Source organism: Pinus tabuliformis, chromosome 8 (assembly GCF_031772625.1).
Source record: "Pinus tabuliformis cultivar Carrire ecotype Pingquan chromosome 8, CPIR1, whole genome shotgun sequence".
Lineage (NCBI taxonomy): Eukaryota > Viridiplantae > Streptophyta > Pinopsida > Pinales > Pinaceae > Pinus > Pinus tabuliformis.
The window spans coordinates 799477213-799491969 of NC_142294.1; the positions used below are offsets into that span (position 1 = coordinate 799477213).

Below are 14757 nucleotides of genomic sequence, written 5' to 3' on the forward strand. Positions count from 1 at the left end.
AGAATTTGCCTACAATACTAGACATCACAAATCATTGGGTATGAGCCCTTTTGAAGTGTTGTATGGAAGAAAGTGTTGGGTACCCACGGACCGGAATAGTTCGGATAGAAAATTAGCATTGGGTCGTGATATGTTAGTTGAAATGGAGGCCATCATTAAGAATGTTCGCTAGAATTTGAACGTTGTTTAGGATAGGCAAAAGGTTTATGCAGATAAGAAAAGAACTCATAAAGAATTCTAGTTAGGGGATCACGTGTATTTGAATGTTAAACCTCGGAAAAGCACATTACAATGGAAAGGTTGTGCGAAGTTGGCAACACGCTAGTGTGGGCCTTTTCAGATTTTGGAGCAGATTGGGCCCGTGGCGTACAAGCTAGCACTCTTGGTCCACATCTGAGTGCACAATGTCTTCCAAGTATCCTTTAAAAAAAAATATGTATACGATCCTCAACATATTATTAACTAGGAAAACATTCAGGTAATGATAGAATGAAGTCTATATATTAAAAATTGTTGTTTATAGAAATTTTTTGATAGCAGATTATGAATGTGTAGGTAGAACCCAAGGGGAATTTTTGGCAGAGCCTCTTCGTATCCTCGAACGGAGAGAAACCACCCTGCGGAGGCGAGACATCACCCATGTTAAAGTGCAGTGAAAGCACTTTGGCCCGGATGAGGCTAATTGGGAAGAAGAGGAAGCCGTGCATAAAGTTTATCCTACATTGTTTACTTAAGGGAAATAACAATGAGATGACGTTCCTCTCAGTGGGAGGGAGCTGTAACACCTAGTGACACACCAACAATTGTTTTTACCAAGTTTTATTTACCACAATTAATTCTATTTAGTTTAATCTGAATTGTTAAAACATTTAGGCTGAAAAGCCAAAATAGAGGTTGTTAAATATTAATTAAAAGATTTTGAATCAGTTTGTAAAAGAACTGGAAAATCAGTTATCTGAACTTCTGAAAAACAGTTACAGACAGTTCTCTCACCCTCTTCCTTGAAATGAAAAAGGAGAGAATACTGGGGGGTTGGAAAAAGAGAAGGAAAAATTGTACTATGATTATTTTTCTTCCCATAGCTGAGCAAGTTGTTAGAGAATTATATATTACGGAGCAATGGAACACATAAAATATTGCAGAAATATAAACACAGAAAACGCACAAAACAAGAAAGACACAGATATACGTGGTTCACCCAGTTTGGGCTACGTCCACCCCGAACTACCAGTCCTTCCTTTCTATTATCCAGCAAAATGAAGAGATACAACCTACAGCAAAACCGCTGTAATATCCTCTGTTTTCTCTCACAGTCTCACCTCTATGTTTCTCGCTCACCGAATACACATCTATCTATCTCAGCCTCAAATACAATGCCCTCATATAAAGAGAGGGGTTGCCTTCTAGGGCAAAAAACCCTAAACTAAACATAAGTTCTACCGTCAGATCATCCGCCTAATGAACGGCCCAGATTGACTAGAAATTACTATACTTTTACAAGGCAATTTTACAGCTGTTTTTAGCCTCGGGGGCGCTGCCCCCGAAACCCCCCGCCAGGAGGGGGCTCCCAAAAGTCACTGCCGCCCCCCCCTGGACCCCCCACGGCAACGATTATTTTACGGGCGGCGTTGCCGCCCCATTTTGAACTGGGGTCTAATATGCCGGTACTATAGAAGATAATCAGGCTCCACACCCAACACAAGTTAGCCAGTGGTAAAGGAATTGAGATAACAACTAGGGGCACGCGACTTGAGGCTGGACATGTTCCTGATGCCCAAGGTACCAAACTGTTTATCATTGACAGAAGTGGAAGAGCTTAGAGGGGGATTCTAGACGTAATTGCCATATCTGAGACTCGGTAGTGAGACCTTCCAAATTAAAGGAGTTACATGCTTGAATCGCACTCATACAGAGAAACATATAAGTAATATTATTATGTTGGAAGTTTATTATTAGAAATGTATATAATTTTTACTGTGATAATAGAAATTAAGATTAACATACTAGAATGTTGTATCAACATTACTCTGTTATTGAAGGGAAATAAAAATATAGTCTTTTAGTAAATTACATTGCTAACAGAGGCAAATAGGTCACCAGAGCATACAAGAGATAACTAATATTTCTACTCACATGTCAGTAATATCTACAATAAATATTCTAATGTTTAATGGCAAAGAACATTCTAAGCCTAACAACGAAGAACTTAAATCAAAGATTCAATGTTTTGGTCTAGACTTTCAGTACATATTATATCTTTGAGCATTATACAATATATTGAAAGATATTTGCAAAATAGATAATATCAATTTCCCAGAATTTCCATCGTTAGTCACTGTTCATTTATGACAAAGAAATCTATGCATGATATTCGACCCAAACTGTATTACGACATGGAAATGTAAATAATTGAAGGGTTAAGGTTTATTGGCCTCAATCGAGTTCTAAAGAAAACCCACTATGATCCCAATACCCAGACTCTATTGAAAGCCCCATACCCAAACTCTATTGAAAGCCCCGAGGCCCTTAAGTTATTAAAACAGAGACCATATTCGACCATATTCGAACAAGTTTGGAAGACTGATATATATATATATATATATATATATATATATATATATATATATATATATAAACAGAGAACGACGACCACATTCATAATAACGTTTGAATCATTCACGGAAAAAAAAAAAAGAAAAAAAAGAAAAAAAAGAGATTAATAACGCTCAGTCACGAAAGTAAGAATCAATCACAATACATGTAAATACCAGAAGCTGAGATATCATGGCAGTTTGGGCACAACATTCAAATTACAATATGGATGACAAATGTACAGTCCAGTTCTCATAGAAACACTTGGAACCAAGCCGAGAACTCAACTATAGTAGCAGTAAAGCACGGGCTAACCCATTAAAAACTAAATAGCTAAAACCCGTAAAGCAGAAGTATCTCAGCCGCAAGGCCTAATTTCATTTTAAATACATTTCCAAAGCTCTCTATTTGCAGAAGAATGTATCTTAAGAACTTGAGCTAAAGGGGGAGTTTCTGAGTCCAACCCACCTGGAAAAATTAATATATAGCAAGCTTAGTTTGGAACGCTAGCGCCCCCAAAAACCCATGCCGCAAGAAGAGTCTGAATCCCTGAATTATTTACCTGCATAGAGAACAACGAATATGAGAACCTGAATCCGATTATCAAACCACTGGATTGAATCTTATATCAAAGTAAAGGTTTCTACCTGGACCAAGATTATCATTCCTCGGAGCTACGACAGAAGCCTGAAATATACATAGAATCTTAGCATTGAACTTGAAGAGGAATATCAACTTAAACACGTAAAGGTTTAGACATTAGCTCCTGCTACCACGCGAAGCCGACTGCTCCCCGTGAAATGCGAATCCATTCCATGGCAAAGGCACCTGCGCAAGGGCAGTAGTAAGAACCCTCATCGGCCGCCCATCATATACGCATAGGTTCATCGTAAAGAAGTTAAACAAAAGCTCCTAAGCTAATAGTTAAGGTTTTCCAATCCCTGAAGGATGAACGATTCGAGGATGGCGGATCATGAACAGGTTACGCTTTCTGCCTCAGAACGATAGAGCCGAAAACATCAGTCAAATGAACCTTTCATCGTTGCAGGGAAATCTTATCATATTCCGCCAACCCTGAATAACCAAGACCGTAGATCGGTCTAGATCCAAGGGCGGAGATTGTGCCATCTGCATCAATTCAAGACTCTTCCGAACGACTGATTTAAGGTTCATCAATGTCGAGTTGTGTGGCCAGCAGGGAAGGGACGACGATGACAGAGGAGGGCCTCGGGGCTCTCTCGCCTTAATGAGGTGGGTTACCCTGAGGTAATTCCGCTCAGGCGACATAAATGTAGGTAGTGTAACATGAATTACGTGGAGTCCAACAAGGAGTGTCTTTCTGTGGTGTCCACCCTATGTCACCACTAACAGACCCGTGAATTAAGTGCGTAGTGCAAACTCCGGAAAACCTTAAAGATGTTGGATTATGACCCGGGCCAAATTCATTAACCCTTACATGATTTAATTAGTCCAATAACTTGTTTTATTAGTGTTTAAAAAAAAAAAAATATAGATGTTACAATAAGGGTTGGGTTTCTCACTTCTTTTCTTCACTGATAAAGAATAGATTTGCATACTCGATCACAAGGGCCCATTGAAGTCTTTTCTTTACTATAAAAATTAGATTTGCATACCCGATCACAGGGGCCGTTGAAGTTGGAAAGGGACTCCAACACCCTATACCGAATTACATACGGCCCTACTCCCTCTTGGCCGACTATTGACAATGCCGAACCCAAGTCACAGATTTGCATTATCCGAAGCGGAAAAACAAAATTCATGATCACAACATGCTCCATGGTTTTCCCCTCCATAGGTCGTGGAGACCTTCGCTAAAACAATGAGTCGGCCACAATAACTCCGAACTCCAGTTGGCTATCTCGCTCCCCGCCCCCGTTCGAACCTCCATCGTGCTGTTGCGCTACAGTGATTTGACGATTCAGGTTTGATGTGATGCATGTGGATGTGACCATTATCAGTTTCGGTCTGATATGTATATGTGATTAAAAAAAAAGGCTGAGAATTAGCCTCGCCCATTAAAAAAACTCCCTAACTCCATTAAAAAATAAAAAGATTACATGAATGGCGGATAAGGGTTTAGCGAAACAACTCTTCTACGGTAAAGCCTTGTTTTAAGTGGCTTAATATCCTTATCTACGCCGTGTAAAGAGACGTACATTTGCGAAAACAAACATAATAAAAAAGGAAAATGTGGATGAAACATAAGCACACAATTTTATATGGTCACACTTATTCCGACTAAGGGCAACAGTCCTGGTAATCCTACCTAATTTTCATCTGTTATTATGTAACGATGGTTTGAGAACCATTAACCATCAATGAACTAAATCACTACTATAATTGTCATCATACAGGAATATAGCACTTAGATTGGTAATTTATTTAACTTTTAAACCTTTCAACTTTATTGAATTGAACTAATGACCATATTCTTCTCTTTGATCATCAATGTCCAAGTTTTTTTTATTTTATTTATGGTCTTCATTTTAAACCAATAAATTATAACTTATAATTCAAAAAAATAAATGGCAATCAATATATGAACTTGTTTTTGTCTTTACACCGAAGTGACGTGTCTCTCAACATTTATCTCAACGCGAATTCCACAACTCTACTCAATACTTTATTTTAAAATTTTTGACTTCTTACCTATATGAAACACTATATTAATCAGTAAAAACTATTTTGTATAGAACTATTTTGCTCAATTCTATAAAGCACCTTTTTTAATTCTGCATAATTATAAAAGAACTTTTGTAAATAAAGTAAACTTTATTGAAACACACTTTTGTAAATAAAGTAAGTTTTATTGAAAAACTTTTCTTATTGTAAAACCAATTCCCTATAAATGTCTTATGAAGACTTTTATTTTGGCAATAATATTTATATAAAAACTAGCATTTCATGTTTTTTTGTTTTTTTAATAGATTTATTATTAATACCAATATATATATATATATTAAAAATAAAAATTTACATATATATTAAAAATAAAAATTTACATATTTTAAATAATATTAACATATATAATATTAAAATGACTGAGTGAGATATACTTTTTTAATTTTAAGGATTTTTAGTGTTTTTTCTCATTGCATTCATTACAATTGATTAAGGTAGAAGCCAAGTATATTCTATGGGAGAATATTTAATATAAAAATGTTTTCTAATTATTTAATTATTCAAAGTAAGTAAGTGTAGAAAACATATATGAGAGGCTATATCAAAGTGAGATTTACTATTTACATTTATATTTATATTTATATTTATATTTATATATTTGTTGTCATATATATATATATATATATATTTGTTGTCATTTTTAAATTTGCAACCTTTAAATTTTCAAATATATTTTATTTTTAATATGGTTCAATAAAATTGGAAGTTTTTAATACAATTGGAAAGTGAAATATAGTATGATTATAGGATTTTGATTTAAAAGTCTAGATATTATAAGTATGAGATTATTAGCAATATTGTATGACTATGTCCTAGCTAGTTCATACCTTTCAAAGTTCAATAAATAAACTATGTTGCCTTGGTTATAATTCATATTGATGTATTAGAATGATAAAAATATATTAGATTAAATATTATATAATTATGTCTCAGTTTTAATTTCTTTAAAATAACATGTTAAAGGAACTTACAAAAGTAGTAAAGATTCCTGGCCTAGTAGCTATTTAGATTCAATTTTTGGAAATGTGTTATTAAACTAACCTTGATAACATTTATAAAATTGTTGTTGTACTTAGTAAAATAATAGTAATTGTTTATATGAAATTGATCAAATCATCCTATATTTTTTTATTAAAATAGATAACAAATAACTATTTTTAATATTAATATAAAATATAATTTAAAATTATTATTTTTGAATATAAAAATTAAATTATACAATATAAATTGATATTTAATTTTATATGTGAAAATATATATTAAACATTACTCGGTTTTATGCTTTAACTTTAAATGTGAATTTATTTGAAGTAAGATCTAAAACTATGTGACAACTTATTGTCGTATATTTACGAAAAAAAATACATAGAAACGGAAAGAGTCCAAGATTGAACAACAAATTTAAACATGATGAACAAGATGAAGATAACATTGTAACGGAATGTACCAGCATGCCCCGAGGTGCTGCAGTGCAACTTTTATTCACCAGTTCGGCATAGACTTACTCACATTTTCTATCGCGACTATTTACTTATATATTTGGCGGCCATGAAAATAGATTTTTAGCAGGAGATGTTAGTTCCGGGATCCACCCCCAACTGCCTACAGAATTGCAGGTAGTAATTCACTCTATCGTTCATCTCCGCTTTGTTTCCACCGTTGCACTCCACGCCGTTTATGGCGTTGATTGTTCCACCGAAACTCTGCTCGGAGGTTATGGCAGAATGGCTGTCGCTGTTCATCCAGAACCACACAGCCGTCTTAAACGAGATGGTGGCGTCTTGCCCCACCTTCTCTGGGTTGTTCAGCCTGTCGAACCCAATGTCCTGCCCCGCCGCTTCATAATTGTAATTCCTGCATCCATTAACAAAATCCAACTTACAGCCAGTCAAAATCCAACTTACATTTTGTCATTACAGTAACATATGTCACTGTGATTTTAAGAGTAAGTCACATGAAGGATCAATACACACCATCTTAGTTGGAGGGGCCCACGCCCATGGTAGCTCTTCCCGCTCGCACACGGCCACGTGCTGGAACTCTGACAGTAGTTTGACGAAGGAATTACAGGATCTATCTCGTTGATGTAGCACAGTTCTGACACCGAAAGTAATTGGTAATTGAGCAAAATATATACCTCCAAACCAGATTATAAATAAATTTTAATTGAGCAAAATATATGCCTCCAAACCAGATTATAAATAAATTTAAATTGAGCAAAATATATACCTCCAGTTTCGTGCATCACATTACCGAAGAAGGCAGCGAGCTCTCTCTTCTGGTCGTCGCTAGTACCGGTGGTGCCAAATCCAGAATATGCATTGGCAGCTGCAATGAAAGCGTCATAAGTGTAGAATCCGTTGCCCTCGCAGGAGCTGGCAGCTCCGCCCGCAAGGCCATCGAAGAAACTCTGGGAAATTATGGTGCCCACGTTTCCATCTCCGGTACTAGGAGATCCTCCACCTGAGCTTGTACAGGAGCCGCTCTGGCAGCCATTGCCGCAGTAATCGGAGGTCGTCCCGCAATATCCATACTTGCTGCAACACGAACGGCCCGCAAGGCCATCGAAGAAACTCTGGGAAATTATGGTGCCCACGTTTCCACTCACGACCACCACCAACAATAGCACCATACTTATCCTTAGCACCAGATGGCCATGAGGGCTAGCAATCACCGATCTACTAGTGCGAGTCCCATTGCTTCATATTACTTCATAAACTTCTTTATATTTACAAAAACTAAAAAAATAAGTTTATTTAGATGAAGCCTATGGGTCAAATACCACAGGACAAATTATTATTAATACCATGGGCCAAATATCACATTTATAAAAGATGTATGGTAAATAAATAAATATAAAAGAAATATAAAAATGTATGGTAAATAAATAAAAATATATCAAATAGGATCAGAAATCAACATCTAATTATATACCAAGGCTATGGCCAAATAAAACAAAACCTTTTTTATATGTACTCCTTAAACCTCTTTATAGGTACACTCAAAAAATAAGTTTTATTTAGGTGAAGCCTATGGGAAAAATACCATGGGAAAAATTATTATTAATACCATGAAAAAAAATATTAATATTAAAATATTATTACTATTATGAAATCTAATATTCATATTCATATATTATAATATGAATATTATTAAATTTAATAACTTTGGATTAATACAATATTAATTTTGTTATATTATAATATACATTAATATATCATAATATACTTACTCTAAATATATATGGTAGAGAAGAACAAAGACATAGAGTGATAGAGGTGGAGAGATATGGGGAGTGACAAGGGAGAGATGGAGATAAACTCAAGGAGAGGGGAGAGGAGGAATGCAGAGAGAGAGAGAGGGAGAGGAGTGAGAGAGGTAGAGAAGGGTTAGAGAGGGAGAGGGAAGCAGATGTGAGACGATTGAAGGCAAGAGAGAGAGAGGAAGAGATAAAGAGAGAGAGAGAGGGGAAGATAGAGGGGAGATAGTAGGGAAAGGGAGAGAGACGAAGGACGAGAGAGAGGAATTGGTAGAGAGGAGGAGAGAGGGAGGGATAGAGAGATGGAGTTAGAGGGGGAGAGAGATAGGGAAGAAGACAAACATAGAAAGTGAGAAATGGAGAGAGAGAGGGAATGAAAAGGGATAGATGGAAAGAGAGTGTTGTTGGAAACAGAATCCCCCAAGGATAGTTTTGGGGCTAAAAGCCATGTTTTGGGTTAAATTTTGTAATAAAGTTGTAAAGCCTCCAAATTTTGTGGTCGCGGAGCGCAAAGGTGTCATGAGTCATATAGGGTTAAACACCCTTATTTTGTAAAGTGTAAGTCGGCTGTGAAGATCTACCCATGGTCCGCGGACCATGGGATTGTATAAAAAGAGCTAAGTAAGTAAGCTCTAAGTAGCTTTTAGAAGTAAGAAGTCTTAAGCGATAAGGAGGACGTCTTTAGAGAAATCTAAGTTTCGGGTCGTAGGGTAGGTGGAGGCTCTGCAGCTGAGTGCACAGAGGCCTAGGGTGGAAGTCCACAGCTGAATGCGCAGACCCCTACAGTTGTATGCGCAGGGTGGACAAAGTCTGTAATCATCTGAAGATATCAATAAAGAGAAGCATTTTGCAAACCCTGAGTTTTTGTTTCCTGTTAATGCATCTTGTCATATTGTGTATGGATTTCATTTACAATGCTTATCTGACGCGAGAATGTATGTAATTATGTTGGTTAATGGAACGCAAGTAAGAATATCTGTTTACACAGTGCTAACTGTGATTCTTTAGTAAGATAAATAAAACACTTAAAAATAACTTGGGAACTTGTACAATACGCTGTCATAGCAACATGAAATTACTTGAATTGTAGGATAGGATTTCGCGAAGGCCAATCGTACTCCTTTGCGGAGGTATTGAAGAGCGGAATAGAGGGCTAGACTAACAGAGCCTAGAACTTAGCGAACTGCACGAAAGCAGGAACAGAGGGTACAAACTGACATCATGACCATCTCAGGGTGTGGAAACTTGGTTTCAGCATCCCCTCATACTACTTCGGGTGAGACTTTGGTCCGCGCTTCGTGGGCTGATGCCGAAAGGGCCAGTGGTGTAGGGATTTGTTTGGCTAACTAACTTTGAACCTGGGTCAGGCCCCACACAGCCAACAAACAGTTTTGTTGCCATGACCGAAATATGCATAAGATATGTGTGATGTCGTATCACTAGAATCCAACTAAGAAAGAGATCAGATACTAGTTGGATAGGAAGATCCACAAATTCATGGCGCAGGAGAACAAAAATCTACAACTGATAAAGGAACAGTGGTTGTACAGGTACCTATATACAGAGATCCACGAGATATTTTTCTGTTCCTTTCGGATTGAGCTATACGAGTGCATCGCGAAGCTAGTGGATAGCCAAGGAAGGTCGAGACTTGATAGTCCTATTGTTTAGACCCCGAAGTTAGTACAGATATTGGAAGCCTCTGAGGATAAGATCACCCACGCTGTTGATCATTGGCTCGATCGCATCATAGGAGGATTTGTGATTGAATTCGTGGTCGATACCTCGCTTAGCTACAACAAGGCGGAGCGACACTTTTTCAAAGGTCTGCGAGGTAAGTACTTGAAGTCTTTGAATACCTAGATTAAGACATTATTGTGAGAAAAATGGGTTATGCAGCTACCTTGATGTTCGGAGCTACGTGAAGCGGAAAGACTTATAGGAACGAAGGGAGAAAGGGCCCTGAATATAGTCCATTAATTTCACCTCCACTAGGTGACGAAGAGGGAGTAGCGCAGGCTTCTCCACGAAGTGAAATTCAATTAATAAGACAAGGATTCTTGCGACTGCCACCTCAACCCACACCACCTCCAACTTCACCACCATCACCTGTGACTTCATCCATACCACCTCCACCTCCACCATAGTTCAGCATGGCAAATCTAGTCACGCTGCCTTTGTTCAAAGGCTTGGGAAATGAGGACCCAGACGAGTTTTGGTTCATTGTGAAAGTTGTGTGGGAGGCTCAGGGCGTTACAGATGATCACATGAAGAAGGCAACACTGGTTAGTGCTCTGCAGGATCGTGCGCTAACCTGGTACATTAAATACTCTAATGATAACCTAATAGAGTGGCAGACATCCAGACCTCGCTGAATAAATAATTCAGTAGGCCTAAATCTAAGGCACAATCGATTGTGGAGTTCAAGGAAATCGCGATGAAACCAGTCGAGACACCTTGGGAATTAGATCAAAGATTGAAGTGTAAAATCCATGAAGCTAATATGAACTTAACAGATGGATAGCGCTGCAAATGGTTCATGTCTTCACTCCTGCCACACCTAAGGGTTGCGCTGTCACAAAAGAAGATAGCGACTCAAGCAAAGGCCTTGGAGATTGCAACGAGACTGCATGAAACACCGATGCAGGATCTAAATTTGGGGTTTCAACAAATCCATGCGCAGTTGCAAAATATTTGCCTTGAAATGCAAAGTTTGAAGCAGGACAGAACAGTTCGGCTGGAGGTGTGCGAAGAGGTATGGTGCTTGAAATGTAAAGGTCAGGGGCATGACAAAGACCATTTCCTGGTCTTTGCGAACTATATTGTAGGAGGAGGACCGATGCCTTTGAGGCTGGAAGCTCAAGCAGGACCAAGCGCGGGGCCTGCATTGTGGTGCACTATATGTCAGGTAGTAGGAAAACATACGACGGATAACTGTCATTTGCTATAGAAGTTTGTACAAACACCGCAACAACTGTTATGCAACTTCTGCAGGTTGGTAGGGCATGATGAGCGCAACTGCAGAAGTTATGAATTAATGATGGACAGAACACCCACCTATAGGGTTTAGGTAGAAACGTGGCCCCTTGACCAGAGCGCAGGGATGGCGTGAACAAGCTTTCAGGGACACAGACGAGGGTGAGGCGGAGGAGGACCTGGCAGAGGTCGGGGACAACTAATCTGCTACAATTGCAGAGGACCAGGACACTACGCCCACGATTGTGCTAACCCAATGTGTTCGTCGTGCAAGTACTGCACTCTGTTTGATCATGAAATAGAGGACTGTCTTACGTTGATAGCGAGGATACGCGACAAAGGGTCACTAACACCTCAGCTAACTTAGAACCTGCAGATGATGAGGTATGAGCCTCGCGAAGAGGATCCGAATGTGAATATAGTGCTCCGAAGTGGAATTGCAACAGGGGATGCTGAGGGGAAACAGTTCAAAGATAGCGCATGGGTTCGCAAAGCTCCGACGAAGGAGGCTGAATTTGATTTGGAGCGCGTACGTGAAACGTTCATGGAAGTAAAGAAGAGCTTTGCTGAGGCCTCCACCTCAGGGAGCAAGGATAAGCCTGATCAAGAAATGGACCCTTCTATGCTTATGACCTTTCTAGAGACCTGCATGAAGTTGTTGCGTGATAGCAAGGTTGTGAAGGGGTTACAAGAGCTTATAAATAGATGCGCTAGAAACACTCTGGGTGAACCACGCATGGTACGAAAGATTGGTAAACATAAAACAAGGACAGGATGAGAGATGAGGTTGACTGTGCAGATAGGAGAATACGAAAAGGATTAGGTTATTTTGGATCTGGAGTCAGACGCGAACATCCTACTGAAGCAGACTTGGGAACAGATGGGAAGACCCGCACTGCAGTGGCCTCTGATTCAATTAAGGATGGGAAATCAACGAAAGATCATCCCCATGGGGTGGCTGCAAGGGGTAACTGTAGATATTGAAGGTGCAAGCGCATTGGATGAATTTGAAGAAATAGAAATTGTGGATGACAACAACCCCTACCCTGCGCTCCTTGGGATTGATTGGGCTACTGATATGAACGGGGTAATCAACCTAAAGAAGCGAAAGATGATATTTGAAAAGAAAACAATATGTGTAATAGTACCCCTAGATCTTGTTGAAGGATCGCGCTATACTGAACCAGTCTGCGATTATGAGAGAAATGACGATCTGGACTATATCTATAAGCTAACAACGCGAGACCAAGATTGGACGAATCCAATAGTGGATAGACGAATTACATGGGATCACAAGAGTTCCTACACCTCGGACTCTAATGAAGAATTAGAGCGCTGGCAGAATCATTTACATGAAGTAACCAAACTAAGTTGTAACATGATGACCCGGTCGCTACGCTGTGTGTCGTCAGAGGTAAGAAATCTTCCCACTTACGATGGCCTGAATGATGTAGATATATTTTTAGATGCATTTGAGAGGGATGTACCAGAGAAGCAGCGCTTCTAGGCTTTGGATTGGGCACTACGAGCTATGCCTGCAAGATGGTGGGATACACACAAGGGTAGCTTTGATGACTAGCGTGAATGTAGGAAGATGATGAGAACACGATTTGGAAACCCGAAGGTATGAATGACAGACAAGTATTACGGGAAGGGCAATCTGACACACTTAGCCAAATGGGCCGAGGCTTACGGAGTGAAGCCCCAACCTCAATGGGTGCACTTGTTCTGTCACACCTTGGATGTCATCCCAATGAACTGGTACTTGGAAACAGAGCTCCGCCATGGTACGGGTAAATGGAATATTCTGCACGAAGGATTCATAATGAGATTCAGCTTGAAGATAGGTTTGACTATATTGACGAGGTGCTACAAGAAGTGAAAGCAACAATCTTTAGGATACTGCAGGATCCTTTAGACCTGATTCAACCTAATTGGACAACTCAGCTGAGCCACATGCTAGATTGCTATAACGTGACCAATGAAGAAGAAGATGAGGATCCGCGAAAGATTAACATCCCTGAAACAGAAGGTCACCGCGAGGTTGAGGGACCACAGATTGAGAATCTTGATATAACTGTGCCACTAAAAATGAAACAGGTAAATATTGGTATGGAGGTAGAGCCCAAATCGCAAAGATTGGAGATTACTGGGATGACGTGACGGTGGATAAGGTCGCTGAATTGCTCTGCAAATACCAGGATTTGTTCCCTACCAAGTTTACAGATCTAAAAGGGATAATAGGAGACCTGGGTGTTATGAAGATCACATTGAAGCCCGACGCGAAACCGGTTAAGCAAAGACCCTACTGTCTCAATCCGAAGTATAAGGAGAAGGTCTGCTTAGAGCTAAACAAGATGCTCGCGGCACACATCATTGAGCCCGTAGAAGAATCTGATTGGGTAACCCCAATGGTGGTACAGGAAAAGAAGCATAAGGATGAAATAAGGATATGCGTAGATCTCAGGAAGTTGAATGATGCTTGTGTACATGATACTTTCCTGACTCCTTTCACTGATGAAGTGTTAGAAAATGTAGGTGGCCAGGAAGCATATTCCTTCACTGATGGGTTTTCTGGGTACCATCAGATCAAAATCGCGTCAGAGGATAGAAGCAAGACAACCTTCGCGACTGAGTGGGGATGTTTTCAGCACATTATAAAGTCATTCAGATTGAAGATTGCGCCTGCGATTTTTTCGCGCGTAGTCATTGCTCCGTTCAAGGAATTTATTCACAAGGATCTGGAAGTGTACTTTGATGACTGGACTTTGTTTGGGCTGGTGAAACACCATGTGGCAAGTTTATGCTTGATGCTAGATACCTGTCGAAGATACCAGATCGTGCTTGTTATGAAACCAGCTCAAGAAAAGATAGATCAACGCCTTAGAATTCAGCCTCTTCGAGGGGGAAACCTCCTTTACATTACATAAATGAACAATTCTTGGATGATACAAATGACAAAACCTCCTTTCTATATATAGGAGTCTAAGGAGTCACAATATAATCCAGCCGACCTAACAATAATAATATAAAGCCACAAAAATAACAATAGAGGGATTCTATGGGGCACAGAAATAACAATATGGGGGTAATAGGGGCACAACAATATAAATAAGGGGTATAACTACAATAGTAATGGGGTAATCACTAGTATTATAGGGACCCAACATGCCCCTCTCCTTCAAAAAAGTGTTGTCCTCAACGCTTGAGTAGTTTTGGATACTTCT

At 39.1% G+C, this 14757-nt stretch overlaps 1 protein-coding gene across 1 annotated transcript; it reads right to left on the bottom strand.

Moving 5' to 3' along the window:
- Positions 1 to 6857: 6857 nt before the first annotated feature.
- Positions 6858 to 13527, bottom strand: LOC149237983 (endochitinase 4-like). Its single transcript, XM_089366898.1, has 4 exons — positions 13505 to 13527; positions 7525 to 7928; positions 7269 to 7392; positions 6858 to 7149 (listed from the first exon to the last, which is right to left on the bottom strand). Exons 2-4 carry the CDS (start codon positions 7925 to 7927, stop codon positions 6858 to 6860), a joined length of 819 nt encoding a protein of 272 aa, XP_089223024.1. The 5' UTR covers position 7928; positions 13505 to 13527.
- Between the last annotated feature and the right edge of the window lie 1230 nt (positions 13528 to 14757).